Source organism: Carlito syrichta, unplaced genomic scaffold (assembly GCF_000164805.1).
Source record: "Carlito syrichta isolate Samal-C Ts95f unplaced genomic scaffold, Tarsius_syrichta-2.0.1 Scaffold303358, whole genome shotgun sequence".
Taxonomy (NCBI): Eukaryota; Metazoa; Chordata; class Mammalia; order Primates; family Tarsiidae; genus Carlito; species Carlito syrichta.
This window is the reverse complement of record NW_007247454.1, coordinates 69462-84836: the sequence shown is the minus strand read 5'-3', so window position 1 is coordinate 84836 and position 15375 is coordinate 69462. Positions and strand designations below refer to the sequence as shown.

At 47.0% G+C, this 15375-nt stretch overlaps 1 protein-coding gene across 1 annotated transcript in view; it reads left to right on the top strand.

The window, feature by feature from the left end:
• Positions 1-36: 36 nt before the first annotated feature.
• DIS3L (DIS3 like exosome 3'-5' exoribonuclease) overlaps positions 37-15375 on the top strand; it is a 37766-nt gene continuing 22427 nt past the window's right edge. Inside the window, exons 1-4 of the mRNA XM_008058473.1 lie at positions 37-172; positions 1259-1412; positions 11419-11547; positions 14876-15011. Coding sequence (XP_008056664.1) covers positions 37-172; positions 1259-1412; positions 11419-11547; positions 14876-15011 — 555 coding nt within the window. The remainder of the gene's footprint in view (positions 173-1258; positions 1413-11418; positions 11548-14875; positions 15012-15375) is intronic.

Below are 15375 nucleotides of genomic sequence, written 5' to 3'. Positions count from 1 at the left end.
CCCTCCCGCCCCCTTCCTTCCCGGGCTCCGGCCGCCATGCTGCAGAAGCGGGAGAAGGTGTTGCTCCTGAGGACGTTCCGCGGCCGCTCGCTGCGCCTGGTGCGGGAGCACTACGTGCGCGCCCGCGTGCCCTGCCTCAGCCCGCTGTGCCCGCAGCCCGCCTGCCGCCCCGGTGGGACTGGGGGGACGGGACGGGACGAGGGGCGGAACGCGGCCTGGCGGGAGCGAGGCGGGCCGGCAGCGGGGCCTGGCGGAGTCGGGCGGGCGTCGGGGCCGAGTCCGCCCCCCACTTCCCCATTCTCGCGTTCCCGGAGGCCGCGGCGAGCGAGAGGCCGGCGGCCCCGGGCCAGAGGCCGCGCTCGGCCGCCCTCCCTCCCGCCCGCCGGTGCGGGTGACGCGGAGGCCTCAGGGAAGGCCGGAGGGAGGCCGGGAGCCGCCGGGTGACACAGGACCTGTGTGACAGGACCTGTGCGATGGCGTGTATGTGACAGGATTTGTGTGATGGGGCCTGGGTGACAGGGTTTGTGTGATGGGACTTGTGAGACAGCTTGTCTGATGGGACCCGTGTGATGGGGTTTGTGTGAAAGGGCCGTGTGACGGCCCGAGCGATAGGGGACGACATGTAGCAAGCCCATGTCCCCACAGTGTGTGACCTTCCACGCTGACACCCCACGTGACCCTGGTGGCGCGGTGGCTTCAGGGTGCCCCGGGCCCTGCTGCAGAAAGCCTGGGGAGCTGGAGCCTCCCACCAGGCTTCTGGGCCCGCTGGAGGCCGAGGACCTGGAGGCCCCGCTCGCCCCCAGACACGGCAGGCCTTTCCACAGCAGGAGCTTTGGCCCCAGCCTGGCGCCCGGGAGCATTCTTCTAGACAGTACACCTTCGGGCCTCATAGCCTCCAACATTGCTGGCTACTCACGGGGCATCTACATCGTGTGTGCACGCCTTGGGTGTCCGCTTGAATGTGCACATCCAGGCTTGGGGACGCAGGTGTCCAGGTCACGCCAGAACGTGCTTTCTGGTTTTAAATGTCACCCTCTCCTGACGGCAGCACTGTAGACCATGGTTAGCCTGCACTGCAGCCTCCGAGAAACAGGCGTGCGAGGCCATGTGCCTCGAGAAGCCCATGTGTCTCGGGGAGTCCATATGTCTTGTGGGATCCCACAGGGTGAGGGCCGGACGACCCCACGGGACATTGACGTGGAGTAGTAATGGAGCAGTCTGCACGCTTTCTGATGGCTCTCATTGGCTCGCATTTCAGATGGGAAACTGCTGTCCAGCGATGCAACGCACTATGTGGTCCCGGACTGGAAGGTCGTGCAGGACTTCCTAGAGGTCCTGGAGCTGCCTGAGCTGAGGGGAGTCGTGTTCATGCAGACAGCCTGCCAGGCCGTGCAACACCAGCGGGGTCGCAGGTACCTGCTTTGTGTTCTTCACTTGCTTGTGGCTCCGATCCTTCTCCCCAGAAGAGGGGGAGGGATGGGAGGAGTTCGTCTCCTTGTCTGCATTCTTTTGCTGTTGAATGCAGCAACGTTATTTTCTGTTTCTCTTCGACACCTGGCCTGGAGACCCGACTATAGATCAATAAGCCGCAGTGTCCCTGGCTTGCGGGTGTTTAAGATTCTGGTGTGAATAGGCTCTGGACTGCATTTCTATGGCAGCTTATTTCTTGCTGATAATGTGTATTATTTAATCTTCTTAGTCACAGATGCATTGTTTCAAATGCATATATTCTTTACTTGAGAAAAAGAGCATTTTATTTTTTTAATTTTAAACTTCTTTATTGTGGATGCAAATTGTACTTGTAATGATTTACACAGTGAAACCAGAAATAGCTTGTTTTATTTTTAGATTACCAGTGTGACTAGTAGCAGTGATAATTGTGTTTGCTAGATAAAGGTTTTCTAATTGAACCAACCTGAAATATTTCATCGTTGTCTACCTTTTAGACACATGCTCTAAAAGATGATTTTGCTCCATTTCATGTTGGGGAGGTTTATGATGTGAACTTAAGACTGAATGAAAATAGCATATTAGATTTATACGTCTAGTCTCTTAATACCCTAAGTTATTTAATAATCAGAAACTATGCATTTATTCTTTTTTAAAGTGTTGTGGTTTCTTCAGACCTTGGTAATAAAAGAGGAAGTGTTTTTATTTGTATATGAAAATGATAAATTGTCCTTTTTATATGCTCAGTTCAAAAAATATACATTGACTAGATTGTGTGCAGGTTTTTTCGGATGGAATATTGTAAATGAGCTTCAAGTTGATTTTGTTCAAACACAGATATAGATGCTTATACACATCCAGGTTTAAATGCTGCACCAGATGTCATATTTCAATTTCTGCTACTAAAATCAATTTGTCATTATCATCCAGAGTGCTAACATACCGCAAGCCTTTTCAGCTTCTGTTTTCTAAAATATTTTTAATATTAAGGATTGTTTTAAAGACCAATTCCTGGGACGTTCAAAGGCAAAGAGTTGGAATTTAAATGCCTTTCTTCCTGAGCATTTCAAAACTAGTTGACTTGATGAAAAACAATTGGTTCTTCTCTGCCTCCCGGTGTCTCTGCACATACTAAATGTGAAAACAAAAGATGAGGAGTTGTGAAATAGGGCTGTATGATAGCATCCTGGCTTTCCATTTGGTAAGCACTTTTGAGCTTCTAGTTCCAGGCATTGGGGCATACAAAGAAAAGTCTTAGTTCCTCTCACAGCATGCCTTGTATCTGGCCAGGGTTAGGTAGAAGAAGCAGGAACATGATTGTGAAACACCTTGGCCATTGCAGGACCTTCGCCACAAGTACAGAAGTGTGTGTGGGTGTGGGGACTAGGCCAGAAAAGCCTTGGGGGAATTGGATTTGAGACTGGGTCTTAGAGGACATGTGATGAGCATGACTCATGAAGAAGCATAAAAGGTATCACTTGTGGGGACATGGTCCTTGGTTTACCTGGTAAGCAGGTAGCAGGTGCATTCAGGTTGACACAGATATGACCAAAATTGCTTAAACCCCAGAAAGTGTCATATATTGAAGGCTAATTTTAAAATAAACAACAGCCATTCAACATATAAGATCCAAGAGACTTGCTTAATAAATTCATCCTTCATAAGTGTTAAGTGTAAGTCATTTGACTTGATTTTTTATTGTAGAGACAGAGTCTCTCTCCATCACCTATCCTGGAGTGCAGTGGTGCAGTTATAGCTTACTGCAGCCTCAAACTCCTGGGCTCAGGCCATCTTCCCACCTCAGCTTCTCACACCACCATGCCTGGCTAATTTTTAAGTTTTTTTAGAAATGGGGTCTCACTGTGTGCTTAGACTTGGTCTCAAACTCCTCGACTCAAGCAGTCCTCCTGCCTTGGCCTCCCAAAGTACTGTGCCTATAGGCATGCACCTCCACATTTGGCTATTCTTTGTTTTTGTTAGAGATGGGGTCTCACTCTATGTTGCCCGGGCTTGTCTCAAACTGGCCTCAAGTGAGGCCTCGACCTCCCATAGTTGTGGGATTATAGCCACCACACCCAGCCCTGACTTTAAAAATTGACAAATAAAAATTGTATATACTAGCTGGGTGCAGTGGCTTACACCTGTAATCCCAGTACTTTGGGGAGCAGAGGCAAGAGGATTGACTGAGTCCAAGGGTTGGGACCAGCCTGGATGACTTGATGAGACCTTGTCTCTACAATAAATCAAAAAATTACTCAGGTATGCTAGTGCGTGCCTATAGTTGCAGCTGCTTGGAAGGGTGAGGCTGAAGTGCAGTGACTGTGAGCATGCCACTGCACTCCAACCTGGGTGACAGAGTGAGACTCCGAATAAAAAAAGATTGTATATACTTATGGGGTACAACATATTTTGAAATATGTACATTGTGGAATGACTAAATCAAACTAATTAACATATATATTACCTCACATACTTATCATTTTTTTTGTTGTGAGAATTCACTTTTTATATTTAACCAAACTAGGCCTAGCAGAAGCTCTCTTGTGTTTTGTTTCATTTAATGTTGGGAGTCATTTTGTTTTATTTTACAGTTCTTGGAGATTTTTGAGATGCTAAAAAAGAATTCTATCCAGTTTACTTTGGGGAATGTTGCTTAGGGAAGTTTTGTTGGTGGATAGTACCTGGTCTGGTCTGGTGTAACAATGCTTTGCCTTCTCCTTCGACTACTCCTGAATTCCTTGTGTAGAGCTTCAGAGAGCTTCAACATCTCATGCCTCAGTTTCTTGCAGGTTTGTAACACAAGATGGAACCTTAGTTGGAGAGATCTAAGAGGTCATGTGATCTAACTCCTACCAAATACCTCAGTGTTACTCAACATAAGTCATGTATCAACCTTGTTTCTTTTCTTTTCTTTTTTTTTTTTTTGAGTTGGAGTCTCATTCTGTTGCCCAGGCTGGAGAGCAGTGACGCATACTCATGGCCACCCCAGCCTTGACCTGCTGGGCTCCGGCGATCCTTCTGTCTCAGGCTTCCAAGTAGCCGGAACTACAGACGTGCGGTACCACGCCTGGCTAATTTTTTTTTTTAATTGTAAAGATGAGGTTTTGCCAGATTGCCCAGGCTGGTCTCGAACCCGCGGGCTCAGGCAATCCACTCACCATGGCCTCCCAAAGTGCTGGAATTACAGGCTGAGCCACCGAGCTCAGCCAACCTGGTTTCTAAAAGAAAAGTATTGCCCTGAACACCTGGAGTGGCTCACACCTATAATCCCAGCACTTTGGGAGACAGAGGCAAGGGGTTTGAGACCAGCCTGAGTAACATGGCGAGACCTTGTCTCTACAATAAATCAAAAAATCAGCTGGGCATGGCAGCATATGTCTGTGGTTCCAGCTACTTGGAAGGCTGAGGTGGAAGGATCACCCGAGCCCAGCAGGTAGATGCTGTGGTGGCCATGAGCATGCCACTGCACTCTAGCCTGGACAACAGAGTAAGACTCTGACACAAAAAACAAAAATAAATACATAAATAAATAAAGCTACAAAATCAGTTGTTTCAACGTGGTGGCTCATGCCTATAATCTCACCACTTTAAGAGGCTGAGGCTGGAGGATTACTTGAGCCCACGAGTTCAAGACCAGCCTGGGCAACATAATGACACCTCATCTCTACAAAAAAAATCAAAAAAACAAACCAAGCATGGTGGTGCATGCCTATAGTCCCAGCTACTCAGGAGGCCAAGGTGGAAGAACTGCCTGAGCCCAGGAGGTCAAGGCTGTGCTGAGTTGTGATGGTGCCATTGTACTCCAGCCTGGGTGTCAGAGTAAGACCCTGACTCAAAAAAACCCACAAAAACCTACTAAATCAGAAAACTGCAAATGAACATTAATGAGCCAGCACTGTTTTGCTGAAATGAATTCAGCAGAGTTGGGTTTAACAGAAGGACATAACCTCTCTGGTTCTCTGTGCCACATGATTTTGTATTTTGATTTCAGCAATATCAGTGCAGCGAATGCCTTTTTCCATAAGTATATTGTATAAAACCGTGTGGCTGAGGCCAGGTCTGACTGTTGAGGATGAGCATGCCTTTTTTTTTTGCTACCTAGCAGCCCTGGAGTGCTTATTTACTGAAAAATGACCTGACACCTCTAGGGCCGCCACATCCATCCCATTCTGTATTCACGTGTGCATTTGTATGTTCCACAGATGCTTATTGAGATAGCACCTGTGCCAGCAACTGCCAGCAGTGAGGGCACGCTGGTAAGCAAGCAGACCGTAGGTGCTGTCACCACTGAACAATCAGATGGACAGTGACTAGGGAGTCACACACAGATGTGAAACTGGAGCTGTGACAGAAGGGTGCTGGAAGAGCCCACATTGGCCAGAGAGGCCAGGAAGGGAGGAGCAGGTGTACACCAGAGAGGGAGGGCCCCTGTGCAGGGCCATGGGGGCAGGGACACTCAGGCATGGAAAGAGTGCCTGGGTTGGTGGAAGGCCCCAGGCCTCAGGGATGTCAAGGAAGGATTTTAAGCAGAGTGGGGTAACATGTTCAGACTCCTGCTGGCAAGGGATCACTGGGCCAGGTGGAGGAGGCTGTTGGTTTAGTCCAGGGGACAGCTGTCAGTAACTTCGAGACGGAGATAGATAGATGTTTCCAATAGCTGTTTAGTAGGGGAAAAAAGACTTCCTAAGTATATAACCCAAAGAACTGAGAACCAAAAATATCATACACAAATGTTCACAGCAGCTTTGTTTATAATAGTCAAAAAAGCAGAAACAAGCAAAATGTGGTATATCCCTGCAATAGAATATTATTAGACTGTAAAAAGGAATGAAGTGCTGCTACATGCCACAACATAGATGAGCCTTGAAAAACATGCTGAGGGACACAAATAAAACATTGTGTCTCGTCTTACTCCATTTACAGCACATGTCCAGAATAGGCACGTCAGCAGATAGAAAGTAGCCGTGTGGCTGCCAGGGGTCTAGGGATGGGCAGTGACTGCTACCTAAATACAGGTTTCTTTTTGTAGTGCTTAAAATGTTCTGGAATAGATAGTGGTGGTGGTTGTTAACTCTGTGATATACTAAAACCACTGAATTGTATATTTTAAGAGGGAAAATTTTATGGTATGTGAATTATATAGCAATAAAGCTGTGATTTTAAAAATCCATAGCAATAATAATGGATTTAGGTATGTGAGATGGGGAGACAGTGGTGTTAAGGGTTACCTTGTGGTTTCTGGCATCCACGACTGGACAGGGAGGAACGTTGGGAGGCAGGGATAGGTAGGAGCATCAAGGTCTGGAGTTTGAGGGCCTGGGGGCTTCTGAGAGGGCTGCTACTGATGCCATCTGCAGTGGACTTAGAAGGCAGTGCTCGATGACCCAAAATGTACGTCGTGAAGATGTTATAGGCACATTGTCTAATATAAATGGAGACATGAGCTTGTAGGAGACTCAGGGGCCTGTGAGAATGAGTCTGTGGACCTTCCCAGTGTTCTGCAGAACCTGGGTGAAGCAGCACTGCTGACACAGAATGCACATCTCTGTGCATCTGCCCACGGGGTTTGGGGCTCCCACTTCTCCTCAGAGGGTGGCCTGAGGTGGGAGGGGGCACTACATGAGCAGGCGCAGTTACCACTAAACAATCATAAAAAAGTCACCTTGCTGTCCCCCTGAAAAACTGTTTAAAATGTTTGGGTGGGCCGGGCACAGTGGCTCAAGTCTGTAATCCCAGCACTTTGGGAGGTTGAGGTGAGAGGATTGCCTGAGCCCAGGAATTCGAGACCAGCCTGGGCAACTTGGTGAGACCTCATCTCTACAATATATCAAAAAATTAGGTGGGCATGCCTGTAATTCCAGCTATTTAGAAGGCTGAGGCAGAAGAATCACCTGAGCCCAGCAGGTTGATGCTGTGGGCAACAGTGAGACTCTGACTCAAAAAAAAAAGAAAAACGCCAGGCTCAGTGGCTTAGCCTGTAATCCCAGCACTTTGGGAGGCCAAGGCGAGTGGACTGCCTGAGCCTGCAGGTTCTGGACCACCCGGGTAAGTTGGCGCGACCTCGTCTCTACAATAAAATCAAAAATTAACTGGGCCTGGTAGCACGTACCTGTAGATCTGACTACTTGGAATGATGAGGTGGAGGGATCACCAGAGCCCAGCAGGTCGACACTGGGGTGGCCGTGAGTATGCCACTGCACTCCAGCCTCAGCAACAGAGTGATACTCCAACTGAAAAAAAAAAAAAATGTCTGAGTGATGGTGCTGTGGGAGCATCTAAGCCAGTCCAGGGAAACTGGGTTTTTTTCCTGTAAGACCAGAATTTTTTTTTTTAAGATATGGGATACAATTCAGGGTTAGGTATACAAATGGTCATTGTACAGGTAAAGTTTGGCCTCACTTTGGTTCACCTGGTTTGAGATCAGATATCCTTATTGATGAAGTGTGCCTCTCCCTCCTTTTTTTTTTTTTTGAGTAGGAGTCTCACCCTGTCACTCAGGCCGGAGGACAGCGGCACCCTCACGGCCACCACAGCTTCGACCTGCTGGACTCAGGTGATGCTTCCATCTCAGCTTTCCAAGTAGCTGGAACCACAGGCACACACCATGTCCGGCTAATTTTTAAAAAATGGATTATTGTAGAGATGAGGTCTCACGAAGTTGCCCAGGCTGGTCTCAAACCCCTAGACTCAGGCAATCCTCTCGCCTCTACCTCCCAAAATGCTGGGATTATAGGAGTGAGCTAAGGCATCTGACTAAGACCAGAATTTTTACAACTTAAAATAATTGCCCTCTACCTGATTGGCCCCTCAGTTCTACCATCCTGATCAGCTTGGCTCAAGCACCGTGGTCCTCCACGCAGGACCCTCAGCTATCCAATTACACCATGGGCACTACAAACCTGACTAGCAAAAATACAGCTCCATAGTCTGTGTGCACTGTTGAATTATGACTGTAGCTCACATGTCTGCAAGGGGACCCAGCTGTCACACTCCGAGTAATGTGCTATGTGGCTCCTGCTTCTGTGTGAATGTTCCTGTGCCATTTGTTGTTTGTTTTATCTGAATGATAGGAACCGACAGATGGACACATGTACTAAAGTCTAAGAACATACGTGGGAGTGAAACAACATTGAGAGAATTCTCCTCATTCAGTTGTGTATTTTTCTAAATATTGGGAAGGGTCGACATCACTCTGATGTGCCTGTGAGCCCTGCGTCAGTCTTTGGAGATGACAGAGTTCAAGGCCTGGATCTAAGTGAAGGAGCACATTGTGTATGAACCCTAGTAAGAGGAAATTTGGGTCGGGAAAAGTTGGTCCATTCAGGGCCATGATGACCCGGGGTCACTGTCAGCACACTGAGCTGTGCATTGTTTATTCGTTGATCACCTACTTTGGGTTAGGCCCGAAAGACACAGAGATGAGCAATGCCATCTGCTGTCCTGACCATCCTGGCCCACCATCCTCCCTTGGGTCCTTTGTCCAGCTGACCCCCATTTGTCCTTCAGGTTTCAGGGGTCACCCACTCCAGAAGCCTTCCATCCCTCCCATGTTCTCCTTTCAAGGCTTACCCCACTGGAATGGGTGGTTCTGTGTTTCGTTTTGTTCATTTTTGCTAAGTAACCTAGCTGTTATTTTGAATTGTGGTAAAATGTATGTAACAAAATTTAAAATTTTAGCCATTTTTAAGTGTACAGTTTGGTGGCAGTAGGTACATTCACATTGTTGGGCAGCTGTCACCCCCGTCCATCTTCAGAACTTTCTCCTCTGCCCCAGCTAACACTCTCTGCCCATTAAAAACTAACTCCTCAGACCACCCTAGCCCCATTGACAAATCTGCCTTCCCTCTCTGCGTTTGACTCCAGGAACCTCCTGTAACTGGAATCACACAGCATCTGTCCTTTTGTGACTTGCAGCATATGTCAGAATCTCCTTCTTTGCTGTGGCTGGGCATTATGTCCCCCTCTTGTCTGTCCTCCCCCCCATGAGTAGATAGCACCCACATTTTGGGTGCTGTAGCTGTGAGCATGGTTGTACAAGTGTCCAAGTCCCTACTTTCACTTCTGTTGGGTCTACACCCAGAATTGGGTTGCTGGATCTTATGCAGTTCTATTTTGATTTTTTTTTTTTTTCTTCAGCCCTCCCCCAGGGTTCACTATTCAAATACAGGGGGATTTCTGATTGCGTCCCGAGGGCATTTAGTGCAGCAGCCACCCTCGCCTGGCACATACAAGTGCAGCAGATACTCACACTGAATGAAGGGCGTTTGGCATGTGAGATCATTTGTAAGCAAATGACCTTACTGATTTCAAGTGCTTTATTTGAGATGTACAAAATACAACGACAGGTACAGGGAGCAGAACTTCTGTGGGATAAAAGCTGGAAGAATAGGCAATATTTTTTCAGTGTTTTCTCTGAAATAAAAAAATTAACAGAATGGCTGCGTGCAGTGGCTCACACCTGTAATCCTAGCACTTTGGGAGGCTGAGGCAGAAGGATCCCTTGAGGTCACTTGGATAATTTATGTATTAACATCTGGTTTAATATGAAATCATTTTTTTTTTTTTTTGAGTCAGACTCTCACTCTGTTGCCTATGCTGGACTGCAGTGGCACAATCACAGCTCACTGCAGCCTTGATCTTCTGGGCTCGGGTGATCCTTCTGTCTCAGCCTCCTGTATAACTGGGAGTACAGGTGTGTACCACCATGCCCAGCTCATTTTTTTGTGGAGACAAAGTTTCACTATGTTGGCCAGGCTGGTCTCGAACTCCTAGGTTTAAGCGATCCTCCTGCCTTGGCTTCCCAAAGTGCTGGGAGTATAGGCATGAGCCACTGTGTCTGGCCAGAATTCATTTTTATTTTATTTTAAGGATGTGGGGTACAATTCAGGATTAGATATACAAATGGTCATTGTATAGGTAAAGTTTGGTCCTTACTTTGGTCCCCATTTTGCCTGGTTTGAGATCAGGTACCCTTATTGATTAAATGTGCCCCTCCCCCCAGTTTCCCACTACTGCCAATTCCTTTCTTATAATATTATGATAATTGTTCTGGGTCTGCTTATGAATGACAGAACTCATTTTTAGATAACAATTGATTCTCTTTAGAGTAACTGAATGTTTTCTGTGGTTTCATGTTGCCTAGACTATTGGAAAGCACCTTCTTAGAAAGCATCCACGTGACATTTCACACTTGATTCATGGTATTGGCTAGCATGGTTGGTAGTTCCTGGTAGTTGTCTGACAGCTGAGGCTGGTCCTCATCTGTGTAAGTAATGGTGGCTGCAGGCATAAAATTTACCCGTAAATCCCCAAACTTACCTTAGGTGTCCTTTTCTAGGGCTGCCAGCAAAAAAAAAAAAAAAAAAAAAATTGTGTTAGTGCTGAATGCCATTTACAGAACAAAGTGAGATGTAAAAAGAAAGTACTCGCCTCCCTGCCTGCCCCTGTGCATTCGGGCTCTAAAGAGGGGGCACGGTGGCAAAATCACACAAGAAATGGCAAGGTCTCTGGAGGGAGAGGGAGAGCCATTTAGCCGTTCTTTGCTTTGGAGAACTGAAATACTTTTTTTTTTTTGAGTCAAGAGTCTCACTCTGTCACCCAGGCTAGAGTACAGTGGCACTCTCACAGCCACTGCAGCCTCTACCTGGGCTCAGGCAATCCTTCCACCCTAGTCATCCAAGTTGCTGGAAATACAGGCACACACCATGATGCCTGGCTAATTTTTTGACTTATAGAGATGCAGTCTACCAAGTTGTACAGGCTGGTCTCAAGTTCGCCGGGTTCTGCAGCTGCTTAACGAGGCCCAGGCCCAAAAGCCCTGAGCACGGGAGGCCAGTAGGAAGACGCATCTCAGGTTTCACATAATCAGTCTTTTGCTCTGAAGTACCTTGCCTCTTTCTGATCCTCAGCAGGGGGTGACAGTAGATGAGTACCTGCCGCTTACATTTATTTTTCTCCTCTGTGTCACAGACAGTATAACAAATTGCGAAACCTCCTGAAGGATGCACGTCATGACTGCATTCTCTTTGCTAATGAGTTCCAGCAGTGCTGCTACCTGCCACGAGAGAGAGGGGAGTCCCTGGAAAAGTGGCAGACCAGGTATGGTGCTGGATGTTGTCAACTTCCACATCCTATTGCTGACTATTTGGAAACTGACTTAAGAGCATACGAGAACAAACCAACAGTCACTCTGGAACCAAGGTGAAATGTGTCAGCATTCCAGATATGTCATTGGAAAACATAATTGACGTATTTTTAAAATCGTAATTAGGAATACATGGGTACCCAGAGCAAGTATGCCCTAGACACTAACAGCTAGCAGATCCTCCCAGTGACCTAGGCATCGTGACTTTAATGTGTATGTGAGGGGTCCTACTCTTAAGCTAATGAGATCATCTGCTCAATTTTTCTGTTATAGGCTGTTCTAGTATCTTAAACAGTCTTTTAAAACTGGCACTGGTATGTAATTCTGAAAAGGCTGCTTTAGGAAAGACAATTTGAGTCAGGCTGAAAGCAAAAACCTGGAGCCAGCACTTGAGTGTGAGGTATTGATGTGGGAAGCAAGTCCCCCAAGTCCCTCAAATGAAGCAGGGCTGGGTCTCCTTCACTTAAGGTTGATCCTTGAGGTGCTAATGCCATTCAGTGGTCTTAGAGGCGAGATGGAGCTGCCCACACGACACCCACTGGAGTCAGAGCTGGCCAGGCATGTGCATATAGTAGCCTCTGACGTACCCTTCTGTACAAGACAGGAGACCCTGAACCTTCAGATGTCTTATCTTAGAAAATGTTAGGGTATGGCAGGGACAGGGTGAGGGTAGAGAGGCGCAGGGAGGTATGTAGCACTGCCGGGGCTGGCAAGCTGGAGGTGCTGCGCTGGCAGCCCAGAAATCCGAGTAGATGCAAAGAATTGCGACACACAGAGGTGAGAGAAGAAAAGATTTGTTTAAGAAAAGTTCACCCCCCATAGACAGGGAGTGGGCCTACACTCCAGGTGAGTGTGGTCTTGTAGCCCCCCAGAGTTCTGACATATATCCTTTTCTTGGAGATGTTGCATGTGACTGCCATGACTTCCTTGTTGACCACCTGTGGATGTCTTGGCGATCCTGTGACAGCCATTAATGTCTGCCCACATTATCATAGCCCCTAGAGAAGGGTGTGACAAGGATTCTAATGCTCCTGCACCTTCCCAAACGACATTCCTTAGAGCTAGTGGAGGGTGCACCTCCCCTTATCTCCTAGGCATTCCCAGTGGGTAGCTTCGGGGGATCCTTTGCTTCCCTGTAGATAGTGCCCAATTTGCTGGAAGATCAAATCTCCACCTGCTCTCCCTCTGAGCGGTTATAACTTTTGTAATTACAAGTTTCATGACTTTTATACTCCTTGCCCAATGCATGATGTCTTAGGCCTTGTAAATTCCCTTTACTCTAGGTAAGCTTGATTGCCACTATGAGATACCTCTCATACCTGGAAGTCTGTTTCTGAAAAGACAAAGTCAGTAAAGTTAATTATACTTAAAGTGTGCATTTCTCCAAAAGCATAGCTTCTACTTTCTCATCATTGTGTCAGGGTTTAAGAACAAGATAAAAAATGGCTTCCCACTCTCAGTCTCTCCTTTCAGGAAACATCCAATCATCTCTTTCCCTGTAATTATTTACCTGTTAAGCCATTAAGTATTTCAGTTCTCAGCTGGGCGAGGTGGCTTATACCTGTAATCGCAGTACTTTGAGAGGTAGAGGCGAGAGGATTGCCTGAGACCAGGGGTTCGAGACCAGCCTGGGCAAGTTGGTGAGACCTTGTCTCTACAGTAAATCAAGGCTGGGTTCAGTGGCTCAGCCTGTAATCCCAGCACTTTGGGAGGCTGAGGTGAGTGGATTGCCTGAGCCCATGGGTTCAAAACCAGCCTGGGCAACTTGGCGAGACCTTGCCTCTACAATAAATCAAAAAATTAGCTGGGCATGGTAGCATGCGCCTGTAGTTCTGGCTACTTGGAGGCTGAGGCAGAAAGCTTGCCAGAGCCCAGCAGGTCAACCCTGGGGTGGCCATGAGTGTGCCACTGCACTTCAGCCTGGGTGACAGAGTGAGACTCCAACTCAAATAAATAAATAAATAAACAAATAAGCCAGGTGTGGTGGTGCATGCCTGTTTTTACAGCAACTTGGAAGGCTGAGGTGAAAGGATCACCTGAGCCCTGGTCAAGGCTGCAGTATCTGTGAGTGTGCCACTAAACCCCAGTCTGGGTGACAGTGTGAGACTCCGACTCCAAAAAAAAAAGAGCATTTCAGTTCTCCAAAGCAAAGTAAGCATTGACACACGCTGAGTCCTCCATTGTAGTCCTCAAGTTCCCATGGGCTCAGTATCAGGAGGGAAAGCAGATGTTTCCAGAATAGGTTACACAAGAGGACAGGGTAATCCTGTGCACTTACTAGACAGCCTTGCATATAGTAGGTATAAGTCAATGATGTTTTTAAAAATCTAGAGCTAAAGGGACCTTACATAGTACCTTAATTTTCAGAAAGGGGAACAGAATCTAGAGACAGCTGTGCACGCCTGTCTTCCTCACTGAGAACATAGTCCAATCTGGAACACAATTCTCCAGGTCTGGGATCCGTGTCCCCGTCCCAGTTCTTTTCAGGAAGAGGTCCAGGCATCTCACCTGATCCCATGTCAATCTATTGGATTATGATTGTCAGTTACTTGCAACTTGGTAAAGACTTGTTTCTTTGTCTTTTAAGTCTCATGGCATAACTTGTCACCTGTACAGTGCTGTGTGGCTTAGCCCACCAGTTAAAGGGTGTGAAAGATGGCAGTCTCATGTTTCTAGGCCATAGGGAGACATGAAAGTGGTTGTTGTGTTGGTTGGATGCCTTTTTTTTTTTTTTTTTTTTTTTAGAGAAAGGGTCTTGCTCTGTTACCCATGCAGGAGTTTTGAGGTATGATTATGGCTCACTGCATCCTCAAACTCCTGAGTTTAAGTGACTGTCCTGCCTCAGCCCCTCAGCCTTCCAAGTGCTAGGATTATAGTCTTCCTTCTCCACAATAAGGGCACATCCTTTACTGCTTCCCTCCTATTTTTTTTTTTTTAAGAAATGGAGTCCCACTGTGTTGCCCAGGCTGGTCTCAAACTCCTGGCCTCAAGCAATCCTCTCACCTAGGCTTCCCAAAGTATTGGAATTCCAGACGTGAGCCACCATGCCCAGCAATGGGGGCTGGATGGCCTAGGGAAGAAGAGATGTCAGGTGCTTTCTGATTCATCTTTGTATCCCCCAGAGCACCAAGCCCAGCCTTATTTATAATGGATACTCTGGAACTATCTATTGAATGAATGAATGTCAAAAAAATGTCAAAACCAAGGATGGCAGATTAAAAGCCAGGTGTGAAATTCTGAACCATGGCCTTGTGTGAGCTTACATGCCCTTTGCTCTTCTAGGAGCATATACAAGGCGGCTGTCTGGTACTATCACCACCTCCAGAACAAGATGCCAATACTTATGGTGACAGAAGATGAAGAGGCAATTCAGCAGTATGGAAGTGAAACAGAAGGAGTGTTTGTGATTTCTTTCAAGGTATTTCCAGCTATTATGTATGTGTGTGAGTGTGTATATGCTCATTTCTCCTAAGTAGTGACCATAAGGCTCTAGATCCCTTTGGTAACACAGAACAGAGAAAATAAGGAAGGAAGGCTCTGTCTTCATTACTCACCAGTTAACCATGACTTTCACAGATTCAGACAAACTCCTGTGACTGCAGAGCCCACAGCATCCAGCACCTGCCCAGGAAGCCCCTGCTGACGGTAAACCAGTGTTGGCAGTTACAACAGTGACAGTCCTGACAAGGGTTACAGGCTGAATAAAATTGCCCCTATTCTCTTGGTTTTGACCTACACAATGGCAATTTTCCATGGCTCCACCGAATAGTGACAGCCAGCAT